This window comes from Halyomorpha halys, unplaced genomic scaffold, assembly GCF_000696795.3.
Source record: "Halyomorpha halys isolate HHAL.00 unplaced genomic scaffold, Hhal_1.1 Scaffold230.1, whole genome shotgun sequence".
Taxonomy (NCBI): domain Eukaryota; kingdom Metazoa; phylum Arthropoda; class Insecta; order Hemiptera; family Pentatomidae; genus Halyomorpha; species Halyomorpha halys.
Genome location: NW_027114585.1, coordinates 1170771 through 1185644, shown reverse-complemented (window position 1 = coordinate 1185644; position 14874 = coordinate 1170771). Strand labels below are relative to the sequence as shown.

The 14874-nt window shown below is 29.4% G+C and overlaps 2 protein-coding genes across 3 annotated transcripts in view; both read right to left on the bottom strand.

Annotated features, from left to right (window-relative positions):
• The window catches only part of Ir8a (Ionotropic receptor 8a), a 77922-nt gene that overhangs the window by 12845 nt on the left and 50203 nt on the right, over positions 1 to 14874 (bottom strand). For both annotated transcript variants that reach the window (XR_010844619.1, XM_067051766.1), the window contains exons 9-11: positions 14158 to 14358; positions 13566 to 13665; positions 11549 to 11726 (exon numbers count right to left, since the gene is read on the bottom strand). Coding sequence is in view for 1 of the 2 variants with exons in the window: in XM_067051766.1 (XP_066907867.1) it covers positions 11549 to 11726; positions 13566 to 13665; positions 14158 to 14358 (479 nt within the window). In the remaining variant the exon portion in view is untranslated. The remainder of the gene's footprint in view (positions 1 to 11548; positions 11727 to 13565; positions 13666 to 14157; positions 14359 to 14874) is intronic.
• Positions 6101 to 8227, bottom strand: LOC106679901 (uncharacterized). The gene has a single exon (XM_014419291.3). The coding sequence runs from the start codon at positions 8074 to 8076 to the stop codon at positions 6757 to 6759; it is 1320 nt and encodes a 439-aa protein (XP_014274777.1). The 5' UTR covers positions 8077 to 8227; the 3' UTR covers positions 6101 to 6756.

Below are 14874 nucleotides of genomic sequence, written 5' to 3'. Positions count from 1 at the left end.
CCCAATATTAAGATCTTGGATCCTTTCCTTCAACTTACTTTGGAGGAATACTACTCTTGGCCTAGTATCAAATGAGAAACATGCATCAATGAACATGTGTTTTTCATTACATAATGTTTGTAGCATCATTCTCAGCCCATTCTTACAATTTATAATACGATGACCCAATACTGCGGCAACATTAGGAAAAGAAAACCTTCTCTCAATACTAGTTGCTGAATGACTAAATTCTTCAGCAGTTGGCCAAAGCATCCCTGCATCAGCTTTCAACTTCAAAACATAGGCAATTCCCTGATTCAGTAGCTCATAAGCCTTTTCAATATTACCGAGTTCGAACATACCGACAGCATCTTCCATTTGTTTATCTTCATTACTCAAGTACCAGAGCAACAGAAATAACATCTTGTCAATTGGCTCATTGCTTTTTGATGGCCCACTATGATTATTGTCCTGGTCAGCGGAAATGCCTCTCATACGCTCAATAAGAATCTTAGCAGTATTCCTTGTGATATGAATTGTTTCTTGGAACTGTTCATCTTGGACCATCAAAAACTGAAAATAATTACCTGGTGTTTCCAAAACTCTTTTGTTATTTTTTTGTTTTGTTGATTCTTCCAAAGCTTTAAGTAAATTTTCCAATAAATTATCATTGCTCATTTGAAGTTCAATAATTTTATTTTTTAACACTTCATTGAAAAAATAACTACTATGTGAAGGGTGTAGAGTTGAAATTGCAGCTTTGCAAAACTCCAATTTCATTTCCTCCGACATTGCTTTTTAAATAATCAACAACTAACTAGGGTGTGGTGTTCTGCTTTTTTTCTGTTACCATCTGTTAAACATTCATCCCATCACAGCTGTTAAATGTTCAGTTAATAAAGCTTTAGGAAGCTGTGGAGTTAGAGAGAGCGTTGTATGACAACAGCTCAGGACTCAGTTGTCATAACCAGTGACGATCCCATCCCAGCACAGAAAGATTGACTTTTATTTCATGGAAATACTCACTTATTAAATAACAGGAACTGTTTAGAGTACTTCAGAACATTGAACACATAAATATGGAAACCGACGGAGTGGTCTCTCTTCTCCTCCCAACCCCCTCTATACCACTATCAGTGAAACACCGTCTTCAGCAGATCCAATCCCCTTCTTTATAATGTCTTGTGGCAATAGAAGGGTTATTGTATTTTTGTGTTTATATATATCCTAAATGTTTATATACAATACGATATACAATGTATACAAAGATTTACTCTTAGTTTTTGTATACATTATATATCGTATTGTATATAAACATTTAGGAGGCACGAAGAAAAAAGTATGATATAGAACATCTAATGTTCTTTTACCTCCTTAATTCTAAACTTTTCGAAAAAAATATTACAATGGCTCTTAAACGAAATGTTTCACTAGAATTTTTAGTAGATACTTTTTAGTAATTAAATCCAGGTTACATTCAGGATCGCCACCTGTATCGTATTTCCTGGGACAGTCTCGTGTCCTGGCGACCACCATTACGGGACGCGGTTTGTCCCGTATTTCGGTGTCTCTTTTTAGTTGTAGATAGCCTGAATTTTTTTTTACAATACAGTTTACGTTACTGGATGTATTTGAAAATTTTTTTAGTGGGCAGAGAAATATATTTTAACACTCGTTTAAGGCGTTCTATACCGCCCTTACCTAACCAGGAAGTTGACAATTTTTCTAATCTTTATTAGCTAGTTTTTAATTTGTATTGACTATTTCTAATCAAGATTATTTATCCAGTCAGCAGGAAGATTTGATCTCAAGTTTTTTTTTTAGTAAATCTATTAAATTGTTTAAGCAACTAGTTTTAATACCTTAAAAGTTTAAAAACTAATTATTCAAGTTACTCCCTTTCCCGGTCATAATTGCATTTCTTTTTAAAGAAGGTAGTAACACTGATTGTATTCCATTAAAAAAAAAAATTCAATTTTAATATTTATTTGTATAATTTAAGATTTATTTTAATTTTAATTAAGTGATATTTACATTCGAGCAATACATTCTTGTGAATATGTTCTTAGTGTATATAAAAATATAAAAATTAATAAAGAATTTAATTATAATTCAAAACATAATTGTTTACTTGTAACTAACTTCACTGTGAAGGAATTCATATAATCTTTTTACCTCACTCTTGAGTGTCTCCGAAAGTTTATTAAGTTGACCGAACTCAATACCAATACGTAAAGTTACTTAGTGTCAATAGTGGAGCTGAAATGAAATCTGAATAAATTTATTTCAAATTCTTCCTATACGATTATTTACATAGATGTTTTTTTTCTTACAATATTGCACAAAATTAAAGACCATTTTTTTTCCTTTTGAGGGAAATAGCTGATATTAGAAGAGCTATTTAATCTATGAAAGTAATGGTCATACAGATCTTATTTTGAATTCAAATTGTCACATATCATATTGCTTTTAAAATCAAAACTGTAATGCTGTATTCGAGTTATTTCAAAAAAATTAAAAAAAAAAAAAAAAGGCACAGATATCCCTTAAAATTCAAAATAAATTCCAGTTTCAACAAAAGCAGGCTTAAGAAAGAAATTAAAGTTTTATCAATCAATGTATAAACTAAAAATTTAGTTGTTAAAAATAGAAATACAATTATTTTTTATCTGTGTAATAATAAATTGCTACAACCAGCAAATGCTGTTCTTAATTGTCGAAAACAAGTTGGTGGTAGATCACCATAAAAAAATTATCTCTGAAGAATTATATAACTCCCATACTTTAAACTTCAGAAAGAATGAAATTTTGGGTACAGTATTGAACAATAATTACACTGAATTAGGATACATGTATCAGCAATTACAAAACTATACGAATATTATTTTCAAAACCACAAATATAAACAGTTGCCTGATTGGCAAATATATCAATAGAAGTTACTTTAAGACATTAACTGGTCTTGCAACATTATTTCTGCATCATTAAAAAAAGAAATATCAATTGTGACTAACAAAAACATATTAATAGATAATTTCCCAGACATATTGTTTGTTTATGAGTGGTATAACGTTTGAATAAATGTAACTAATAACCAATGAAGTGTGCTAAAATATAAATTAAATAGTCAATTATAATTATATTTTGAATAAAAGAAACAATTTATTCTAAATATCAGAAGATCTCTAGGTTTTAAATAAAAATTTGTAGAAAATTTTATAACTTTATTAATTTATTTAATGTCTCAACTTTTTTTTTTTTTTATCAGTATTAAAACTGGTTAAAATTTTGAGACTATTTATTATAGCAGGATATTATATCCCAAATTGTAAAAAAATAAAATAAAATAAATTTTTTTTATTTTATACTAATGCACAACCCACATTTAATCAATTAATAGTATGAGACAAATTCAAGCAAACAGTTCTTTTTTTAAAATATTGTTCTAGTTTCTTCAAATTAGCATTAAATCTTTTTTCGGACATTGAATCCATCGAAATAAAATGATAAAAATATCTAATTTACAGAATGGACAAATTTTATTAATCAGTAGTAATTATGACAAACAAAAGTTCTGAAATTCAAGCAAATACCTCGATAAAAATATACAGTTTCCTAGATACTTCTATTTAAGACCTGAACACCCTAAGTAATTCAGAAGAAATTTAATTATGGAATAGTCCTATTGTATATACTTAACACAAACTTACTGTACAAATTAAAATGCCAATATACTTGGTTCCATGAAATATAACTAAACGCAAAGAAATCTTCTATATTTTTAACTTGAGGAAGTGTCAAAGTTATTGTACGAGCTTTCAGATTTGGTTGTGGTTGAGGTTTAGTGAAGGGAGGTACATAGATGATGGTTATTAGGAAGCCGGAAACGAAATTTTGGGTGGAATTTTTATTTTTGTTAAATTAATTATAAGAGCCCTCTTGTGTATATATACAATTCTCTACAGAAAAGGAGAATAATATTTTGTCTTTTTTGTTAAGATTTCATGTTTATTATTGTATTGAAAGTAATAACTGAAAAACTATTTAAGTTAAATAATTCTAAATTAAAGTGAACTAGTCTAAACTTTTTCTTTAAAACAAAGTAGAATTTTTCTTTGTTAAAAACCATTTGAAAGTGTCTTTAAAGTTTTGTTTTTCATAAGATTTTGAATGATATTACATCTGTATTATAGATTTTCCACTTTCAGAAAAACTTCCTTGTTTGACAAGCATTAAGTCAATATTAATTAAGTTGAGGTCTAGGACAGAATAAGTCGAGATCATCCGCCTCCAGTTTTTTAAAAAAAATAATGTGATGTCAAATTCTGTCTCATCAAAGACACTAGTGCTTTCAGAAAAAAATATCAAAGAAAACTTCTAATTCATAAAAAAATTGTAAAGGAAAATATTTAATTGAGTATTTTTATTATTTTAAGGAGACAAATTGACTGTCTGCACTGTGCATTTGTCGCATGTCTCTTCTTTTCTAGTACAAAAAAGTTAAAAAAAAGAAAGGTCACAGAGTGAACAGAGGAAGAGGCATTTAACAAATGCACAGTGTGGATATATCTTTACTTCTTTCATGTAGGTGACAGTAAAAAAAGTAAACTGTTTTATAAAATTTAAAGTGGTATATTTTCAACTAAAACAGATACACTTTAATAGTAATAATTTAAACATAGGTTTTAATAATAAATAATGAACAAATATTGAAAGGCTTGTTCCAATATTATTTAAAACCGTCATCAAACTGTTAGTCACATGATTAGTACAGCCGAGCTAAACATTCATCTGCTGATTTGATAATAGTTTTAAATCATGTTGTAAAAACCCTAGTAATACATCATTCTTTAACGGTAAACTTAAAATATAAACTATAAATATTTTATCCTATACATGGGTACTAAATTTGACAAAAAAAAAATACATCTATAAAGCTTACTTACAAAAATATTCGTATTAATAGTACATTCAAAACAAATGAATATTACATGCTGAATTATTGATGCATATACAGTAGAACTGGAAACCAGCCATGCATAAACCGTCCTAATAAGAAAAAAGTACTACAACAGAGAAAAAGGAAGAGAATATGTTTTCTAATTTATATTTAATAAATTCTATTTTCATGAAAAAATACTGGGGTTACTGTATGACAGTGCTACTAGCTTTGGGATAGTGTGTATGATTCCAGATGAGAAAATAACCCCAGTCTCTATGGTACTATGTCAGGAATATATAAACATTAAAAATCAAATTAAATTTTTTTTTGCCAGATATGCCACTATTAAAGCAAAGCAGTGATATGCTAAAAACAAAAAGAAATAACTTGGAGGAAGATAGTCTGGGTGGCGGAAGACAAAGGTATGAAAATAGTAAAAGAAAACTATTTATTGTTAACCAACATTTCGCCCCACTTTGCTGGACTGATAAGAATGATTCATTCATGAAGTCATTCTTATCAGTCCTAACGAAGCCCTGCTAAGTGGGATGAAATCTTGGTTAACAATAAATAGTTTTCTTTTACTATTTTCATACCTTTATTGACCGCCACCCAGACTATCTTCCTCCGATCTACTTCATACGTTCAACTATCTTCTTCCAAAAAGAAATAACAATTACTTTTTCCAAAAAATAACTTTGCTGCCATTGTTAATTTGTATATTGTACATAAATATACTGTATACTTTTCGTATGTTTTGAATTGCCATAATAAAATCTGTATACATATATTATATACATTATAAAACAATGTTATTTTACATGTCTGTTGATATTTCTTTTGAAATTAATTATTTCAATAAGATTAACCAGCCAGGGTCCTAGTCCCGAGGTAACTAACAGTGATTCTGTACAGCCAAAATACATATGAACCACAGTCAACTATTTTTACATTAAAAAAAGGTTGATCCAAATTATCAAGAAACAAAGTTCTTCTGCAAGCGATTTCTGATCAAATATCCAGCTAAAATTAATTTGAGATTTTTATTAAATTTAAAGTTAAAAATATGAAATACATCTCTGCACCTATAACTCATGAAGGTCTTGGGTCCAATACTTAAGTTATGATGTACTGCTTCTTCACTGATATTTATACAAGCAAGAGATAAAAATGAACAAGTACAAAAAATAATTTATTGAAAAATCAAGAAAAAATATTTGATAAAAAAAACTGCACTGAATGGATTTGTAACTACAGAAAATCAATTAAAAAACTGAAGAAACCGACAAAATTCCTTAAACAGTTATTTCGAAAATGTGATTTATATTTCAATAAACAATGAGTAATTAAAAGTATCATATCAATGATAGGCAATGAAAACCTCATAACTCCATTGTGTTGAACTTTATAGAAGGAATGAATAACTGTTTGAGAAAGTGAATAAAGTGTAAATATACAATTAAGTTTCTATAGTTTTTGGTACAAACCACTAGTTGTTAATACACTAAAGATATCTAAGTACTCTCACCACTTCAATCCATACTGAGTTTCATTTTATAAGCTACTGGAGTTACAAAGTTTCCATCGATTTATAAAATCAATACAGAAATGAAAACAAAAATTATATGCTTTTATTATTTGTATAAATATTATGAGATGTACTTAAAGTACTGAATATAACTTACATCAAGAATACTTTTTTCTTTTCTAATTTCTTATAGAAATTGCCTACCATAGATAGTGATGTAAAAAACACAACTGTATATGAAAACAAATAAAATTAAATATTTTTGCATTATAACTGTTTGGTGAACCCATACCCTTAACACTAGTATTTATAGAGGTGTTAAATCATTCAATTTAATACAGTAATTATGTAATACACAGGCAGCAGTAACTATATCTGGTTCACACCTATCGAGTAACTTCAGTCTTGGGAATCTCGCAAGCAAGTGATGAAACGCTTCTGTCAGTATCCCGATTACAAATTCATGCATTAAATTAAAAAGTTGCTCCTCAGTGGATGTTACGAGTGACCCTTCCTTGTATGGGAATAACAAATTCTTTTTAGATTTGCTAGGGACATTGAATTCTTCAGAAACAATAGCTAAACCATTATTAAGATCTTGAATTTTGTTCTTTAACATACTTTGGTTAAACACTACTCTTGGTCTTGTATCGAATGAGGTACATGCATCGATAAACATACTTTTTTCATTAACAACTGCTTGTAGCATCATCCTCTGCCCGTTTTCACAATTAATAATACGATGACCCATTATTGCGGCCACATTAGGAAAAGAAAACCTTCTCTCAATAGATGTTGCTGCATAAGCGAATTCTTCGGGAGTTGGCCAAAGCAGTCCAGCATCAGCTTTTAATTTCAAAACATGGCCAACACCCCGATTCAATAACCTATTAGCATTTTCAAGAGAGCCAAGTTCAAACATACTAACAGCATCTTCAAGATTTTTATCATCATTTCTTAAGTACCACAATAAAAGAAATAGCATCTTATCAATTGGTTCAGTGCGTTGCGATAGTGCTCTGTGATCTGAGTTATTGTCTATGTCAACTGGAATACCTCTTATATGTTCAATAAGAATTTTAGCAGTTTTTCTTGTGACATGTACCATTTCTTGAAACTGTTCATCTTCACACATAGTAAAGTCAAAGTAAGTACAAGGTAATATAAAATCAGTTAAAGCATTACTTTTACTCTTCACTGGTTTTTTTGAATCTCCTAAAGCTTTAAATAAAGCTGCAAACAAAATTTCATTATTCCTGGCAGATTCAACAATTTGCGCTTTGACCACTTGATTGAAAAAATCTTTAGCTGGGAATGCAAGATATGAAAGTACAGCTTCCATGATCTGCAGTTTTATTTCTTTAGACATTATTTTCTTGTTAACTAGTTCATTGAATAAGCTTACATGGGATGGGTCATCCTTGATTTCTTCCTTGACCTTTGTCATAAGGTTATTAAGATAGTCAACATTTTCCTTAGCGTTTTCCGTTTCATCATTTTCACTAAAATTATCTTCAACTGAAGAACAGTTTTTTTCTTCTATTTGATTTGTACTGGTCTTTCTACGCTTAGTAGGATGTTTGTTATCAAGTCCGTAAACTTCCTTTTTGCTATATGGTTTTGACATGTTCCCTATCTTTGTTATTTAATTTAAATCATCACAAAAATATTAATTACTTGGCCCAACACAATAAACAAAAGACGTCAAACAGTCTGTATTCTTCTGATAAACTGATTGTTTGTAACCTCCCATGTTATCCCAATACTATCAGTAGTACAAACATTTCTAATTTTAAGTTTGTAAATAATATAATTATAATTAATACTTATGAATGAATAAGTTATAATATCGTAAAAAATAACTATTTTCGAAAATAAATATATGATGAATAAAAGAAAAAGTAGAAAAAGCACTTTGTAAAAACATCGATAAACTCTAGTTGTCTAAATTACTACAGTGGAATTGGAGGAAGGGGAAGGGGGCGTTCAATTCTTTTGATGTCAAGGATTTTGCGCAGTTGAGCTTAGTCTAGACAATCCTAGCTATTTTATGTTTAATGAATGGGAAAGAAATCGAAGATTTGGTTTCTTCTGATGAGCTGGATTTTTAGATTATCTTATTCATTTTTATTGCGAATCTATTCCTGCATTGCTGCAGTTAAAATTATATTAGTGACAACTTTTTTTGTGGAGTTTTTCTGTGAATACAGAAAAAATGAGCTTAGCTTTAAACAAACGGATAACTTAAAAAAGAAAGACGAGTCTTGAGCAGAAAAAAAAAAAAAAAGACTAGTAAAATCAGTACTTTTAAATTTTATTCTACAATTATTATTAACATAGGCATTGTATATCTTACATACTTATTATTTTACAATACCTACAAGCTATTCTAAATATCATTAATTAATTACTGAGATATTTTATGAAAAAAAAAATTAATTTTCTCTTTGATCTTGCACTCGAGAAGGCAGTGAGAGATACTGGGATACAGACCAATGACAACATCTTTAGTAGATTTGTACAGCTCCTTGTGAACATGGATGATATAGGTATCATAGGACTTTTCTCTCAGGCTGTATAGAACGCTTTCCTTGCTCTGGTGGATCCTGCGAGAAGACTTGGCTTGGAAGTCAATGTGGAAAAAACAAAATATATGGTTACGGGAGTTGGTGCCTAGGCCTGGATAGGAGGTGACCTTCGGGGAATGCCAATTGGAGAAGACTAATGTTTTTGTATATCTTGGCTCATTGAAAACGAACCTGAACAAGAGATTCGACGTAGGGTCATACCAGCTAATCGGTGCTATTTTTCTATGGCAAGGCAGTTTCCGGGGCAGAGCTCTTTCCAGAAAATCAAAACTTTGTCTTTATAAGACGATAGTTGGCCCAATCTTGCTGTATGGTTGTGAGACTTGGACAACCATCAGGGCTTGTGAACAGGAAGAAGAATCTTTGAAAGAACCTCTAGTCTTTGAAAGAAGAATCCTCAGACATTTATATGGTGGTGTTCTCATCGGAGGAGAGTGGAAAAGGAGGGAAAACCAGGAGCTTTACACTATGTTTAAGGAGCCCGATATAGTTCGAGTGATGAAAATTACAAGACTGAGATGGGCAGGACACATCGTTAGGAAAGGCAGCGAGGATCCACCAAGACAGAGCCACTCCAAGGTACCAAGAGAAGAAGAAAACCAAAGCTGTGATGGGCTGATGGTGTTGCTGCTGATGCAACAAATATGCTGGAGCTTCGGAATTGGATGGGGGCTGCAAGGGACCGAGACAATTGGCGGAAGCTGCTGGAGGAGGCCTGGATTCGACATCGGATTGTAGAGCCACACTAGTAGTAGTCGTAATTTTAAGATATTTTTAATAAAATAAAAAAAAAAACTTTTTATTGATGAATTTTGTCTAATGCTGTGTTTATATTGTAAAAAATAATTAAGATTCATTAATTTTATATCCTTTTTTGGTTGAAAGTGGAACAAAGATTACAAAAGATAAGATTTCCAAAATAATGTTGACAAGATTAATAATGAAAATTGAAAACATTATATACCTAAAAATTAAAAATAATATTATAACAAAAATTGCATCATTTTTCATTGAATATTGTTGGTATATCTAATCAAAATTATTATTTTTTTGACTATTTTCTTCAATTCGTTCTTTAGAATATTTTCTACTATATTACTTTTTTTTTTAATGGCTAATTTCATTTTCACGTCATACTAACTCTCCTAGGCTGAAATATTGTAAATATAATGATTACTAGAATGTGCAGTTATGGTATAATGGGATTGAATAGTTCTTCTGAATAAATCCTTATTTTTTCTTAAGTTATTTACTATATACTACATTACTCAATGCACTGGTTTGTCCTATGATTATATAATCTGTTTTGTTTATTATAGTTATTAAAAACTCTTGGACAGCTGTCCCCTCAACAAATTATGACCAATTTATTCTGTTTTATATTACTCTGTATACTCTTAATAACCATTCTAGTTACATGAATAACTTCAGTTTCATAAATAACTTTCTGCATTTTTAATATTTATATATCACCAATCTTCTCAGTTTTTCACTACGGAAAAACAAATCTCTCATTCCTTCACTGAGTTTTATCTCATCAGAACCAGAATTTTCTTAATATTCTATGGCTTTAAGCTAAAATTTCCTAAGTAATTTTTGCCGGATTTTGGGCAAAAGAAAATTTAACAAATTGATATCTATAATATATTGAAATCTTTATAATATATTGGTACCTAAATGTATAATATTAAGATCTTCTAGATGTATAATAATAAGGCTTTTTAGATATGTCCTGAATGTCCTCAATAAGCAAAAATTAAAAGGTTTATCACGAGATCAAAATTATAAACTGTTTATGAAATGTAAGCAGTTTTCTGGTGCTTATATATACTTTCATAACTATATCACTTTTTCCTTATTAATACTTTTAATAATAAAATTTATCCGACTGATTATATCCATTGCAAATAATCTATACATCTCTCTCTATATTTTTTTTTAACTAAATAAATTAACTATCTGTATATGAAAAATGAAATAGATAGCTTAAGTAAAAAATATACAATTGCAAATATTTATACATTCATTCAGCATAGTTATTCCATAAAAAAACTCAATCAAACTTATATATTATGATATTAACAAATCTATGTGTTTATTAATTTAAATAATATGTAAAAGTAAATATAAAAATATTGATTTATTAATAGTTAATACTGCTAAAGTAATATTCATAATCAGTAATTGTCATACATTCATCAGATTATTTTATCTGGTGGTATAACACAAAATGTAAAGTTTTTAAATATTGATTAATCAAAATATGCTTTATCATTCTTCTAATAAATTTTTTATTTCTCCTTCATTGGTATTTTTAACTTTCTAAGCTAAAATGTGGATATTGGGAATATTAAAAATAATAGTTCAGGAGAATTGGCCTTTTTCCTAACTTTGAATTTATTGTTCTGTTTTAATTACTAATTTATTTATCAATATATTTTTTAATATTTATTCCAGAAAAATAACTATCTTCTGTATGCATGCTGACAATATTCTTTATCATGTACTAACCTGCAGGGATAAGGATATTTCTCCTTGTTATTTCGGGCACTGTATGGCGAATATCTGTCTAAAAACCAGATCATTAATGCAGTCAGGCAGAGAGCACCGAGTATACTTAACCAAACTTCCACTCTGAGAACTGTCATGAATTTAAAAAGGGATGTCTTTTTTAAAGGTTTCCTCAAAACTGAAAAGATAGATAAATATATTTTGACGGTGTTCCACTCATCAAGGAAATTTTTGATTTGCAACCAAACAAGTATTGATGTAAACACAATTATGTTTTTCAATGCTGATATAGATAAAGGAAGTTTCCACCAGATTTTAGGGCTTGCCATAGAAATTTCCTTCTTTCAGATCTTTGAAATATTGTCTTTAATGTTCATGATCATGGTCGTACCCAGTGGGGGTAGCTCCTCCCCCCCATGGAATTGAAAAAAAAATTGATTTAATAATTAATTTTTTATTCAAGCAAATACTAATTCCAATAACTTATAAAGTACTGCTATAATTTTATACAATTTTCTTAAAAGTTTGGTTGCATTTACATTTTCTGTGCTAAAATGTCACAACCTGATTGACTGTGGGTTATCCTCCCCTAATTTTGATCCTGGGTACACCTTTAATCATGATATTGTTATAATATTCTTCTCTAAAACAATGTTTTCCAAACATTCAACAACTTTGTACCACTTCAAAAAACTTCATAACACTGAATACTACTCATAAAAAAATTACTTATACAGTCGTAACAGAAACCTTTCTCTAGTTGCCTATGGACTATTTTTAAATGTTCTGGCTTGGAAGGACAGAAAGTTAGACCATTTAGCAGTTAAAATACCTCTAACTTACATGGACAGCTAAATTTTTGTCATTGAAAGATATATTTCACAATATCAATTGACACATAAGACATTTTTAAAATCAACATAATAGTATAAGATGGTTTTATCTTCTGGAAGATCGTTGATTGACTATGTGTAATGTATAAAAGAAAGTTGTGGTTAAAAATAACTGAAATAGTAATTAAACTATTTATTTATTGGTTTTATGTTTTTATATAAATATGCACATACCTTGAAGTTATTCTTTTTTAATTAATGAAACCTAAATTTAAAATATCATCATATCAAAGGAATAAATCTTTTTTTTATTCTTCGATGTTGAAAAACCCAATGAAGCACTAATCCTGTCAATCTGGGCTTCATGTATAACACTTTGGAAAATACTGCTCTAAAGCTAGTAAATGGTGAATTATAGTAAAAAATAATACACAAATTAAATTGAATAATGCTTTATTGTGTGTTGATTTTTGTAGGATTTCATCATGGCAAAACAATTACCAGTGAGGTCAAACAACTACAACTACTGGCAAAACAATTACCAGTGATCCTGAAAGTAAAGCATTATATGTGGACTGTCAGGATTTAATCTTGTAATAGCCAGCAAAAAATTCAATTTACTGGGTATTTGATTTTTTTTTTCATCCATAACTGTCATTTAGATTCTATGGTGAACGATTTCCACATAATTAGACACTAAAAATTTGTCTAATCTTCAATCCTCTCAAACTTCCCGATATTCTATCTACCTTTAAAATCTACCATACCTGCCTTCAATTCATTACTGTGAGGTCTGGATTTTATAACTTTCTGTATTTGCTTGATCTTTTTATCACAAGAAATATAGATAGGGCTGTCTGTAGCTCATTGGTCGGGTGAAATCTATTGGTGGTGCCGGTTCGAATCCGGCCTAGGGCTTTGACTTTTTCCATTGAGTGGCCCCGCAAAATGAAAAACTTGACCCTTAAATATGGTTAGGCAGTATAGGACTCTAATGGGAGTCTTGGCCAAAAAAAAAATATAGATGTATTTAATTTCAAAAACTGAGCCATCTTACTTCATCCCCTTGTTCATTAAGTTTACAAGATATATCAAAGTGTTTCTGATTATTCTGTTTGTTTTGTGCACGATTACATTTTGTAAGAATTTAAAACTGTGTTGTAAAGAATATATAAATAACATACCTATAGAGAATCCTGTCTGTTCAAAATATGGAGCAACAAAATCAATTACTTCTTCTCGCTCTGAGGTCATTGTTAAAGAACCAACAACCATATCTACTCTCTGAAATAGAATATATGTTATGAACATATTAAAAAGATGATCTTTGGTATAAATTAAAATTAAGATAGAAACAGTATTTTTCACTCTACAAAGTATAATTATTAAATTTATAATTATAATTTATTATCTATTAACCATATTTTAATAAGGAGTATGGTAAAAAAACACATTGGTTAAAAATAATAAATAATGAAAAAAATTATCAAATAAAATAAATAATATAGTAATAATTTATGTACCATAAAACTAAAATATATATTATGTAAATATATAAACAACCAATAAACTAAAATAAATAATTATTGCTGTACAATTGATCAGACTTTGTCCATTATCTCAAAACCCTTTACACTGTTAATAACACTTCTCGACTTAGAGCCAAGGGTCTTGTTAGATTCTCGGGTGTCCATAAAACTGATATCTGCAAGATTGATTTCAGACAATGAAACATCCAGATTAAACATTAAGGATTTTATTTTTATTTTTACTTACACCAGTTGCAAGCATTCCAACCAGTCCATTCCACGAACCATTTTCAAATCTTTGTCCAAACATATGGTTTTCAACTGTTATTAATTGATATTCGAACTTCATGCTTTCAGCTAATCTTTCGATCAAATCTAATGCATAACCCTCCCATCTCGCACTGCCATCAGGGCTTATCTGGTTAGTTGGGTATGCGAATGGAGTACTCTGGAATCATATTTATGCTTGAAAATATGTTATATAATTAAAAAGTATACAAAATTGTTAGAGTAATTTTTCTTCTGAATGATAATTGATTGCTATAAGTTCAATTTTTATTAATATGTAAACTATAAATAGTTTCTGATTTGTCATGGTTGAAATGATATAGATATCACACCCAATTGCAACATATTGAGTGTAAATATTTTGAGAGGGCCATCTTTCCCATATCAAGAATCCTGAGTGACACATTGGGAAAATGAATACCGAAATACAATGAAGGCTCTAGCTAAAAACAGCCAAGCTCTGGTGCTTAGTGAGTAGATCCCCTGAAACAAGTAAATTTTCTGTTCCCCAGAAGATGGAGAATTTAAAGTTCTGATCTTAGATACAATAGGAAAATAAAAGTTGACTTGAATACTGGTTAATTATTAATTTAATAATAACAATTAAACTGAAACTAATTTTTAAAATAATAAATTTATTTTATTATACAGAACACTTAATATGTCATACTTTTAA

Coding starts and splice junctions, on each gene's coding strand:
- LOC106679901 (XM_014419291.3), bottom strand. CDS start 8,076: ATGTCAAAACCATATAGCAAAAAGGAAGTTTACGGACTTGATAACAAA.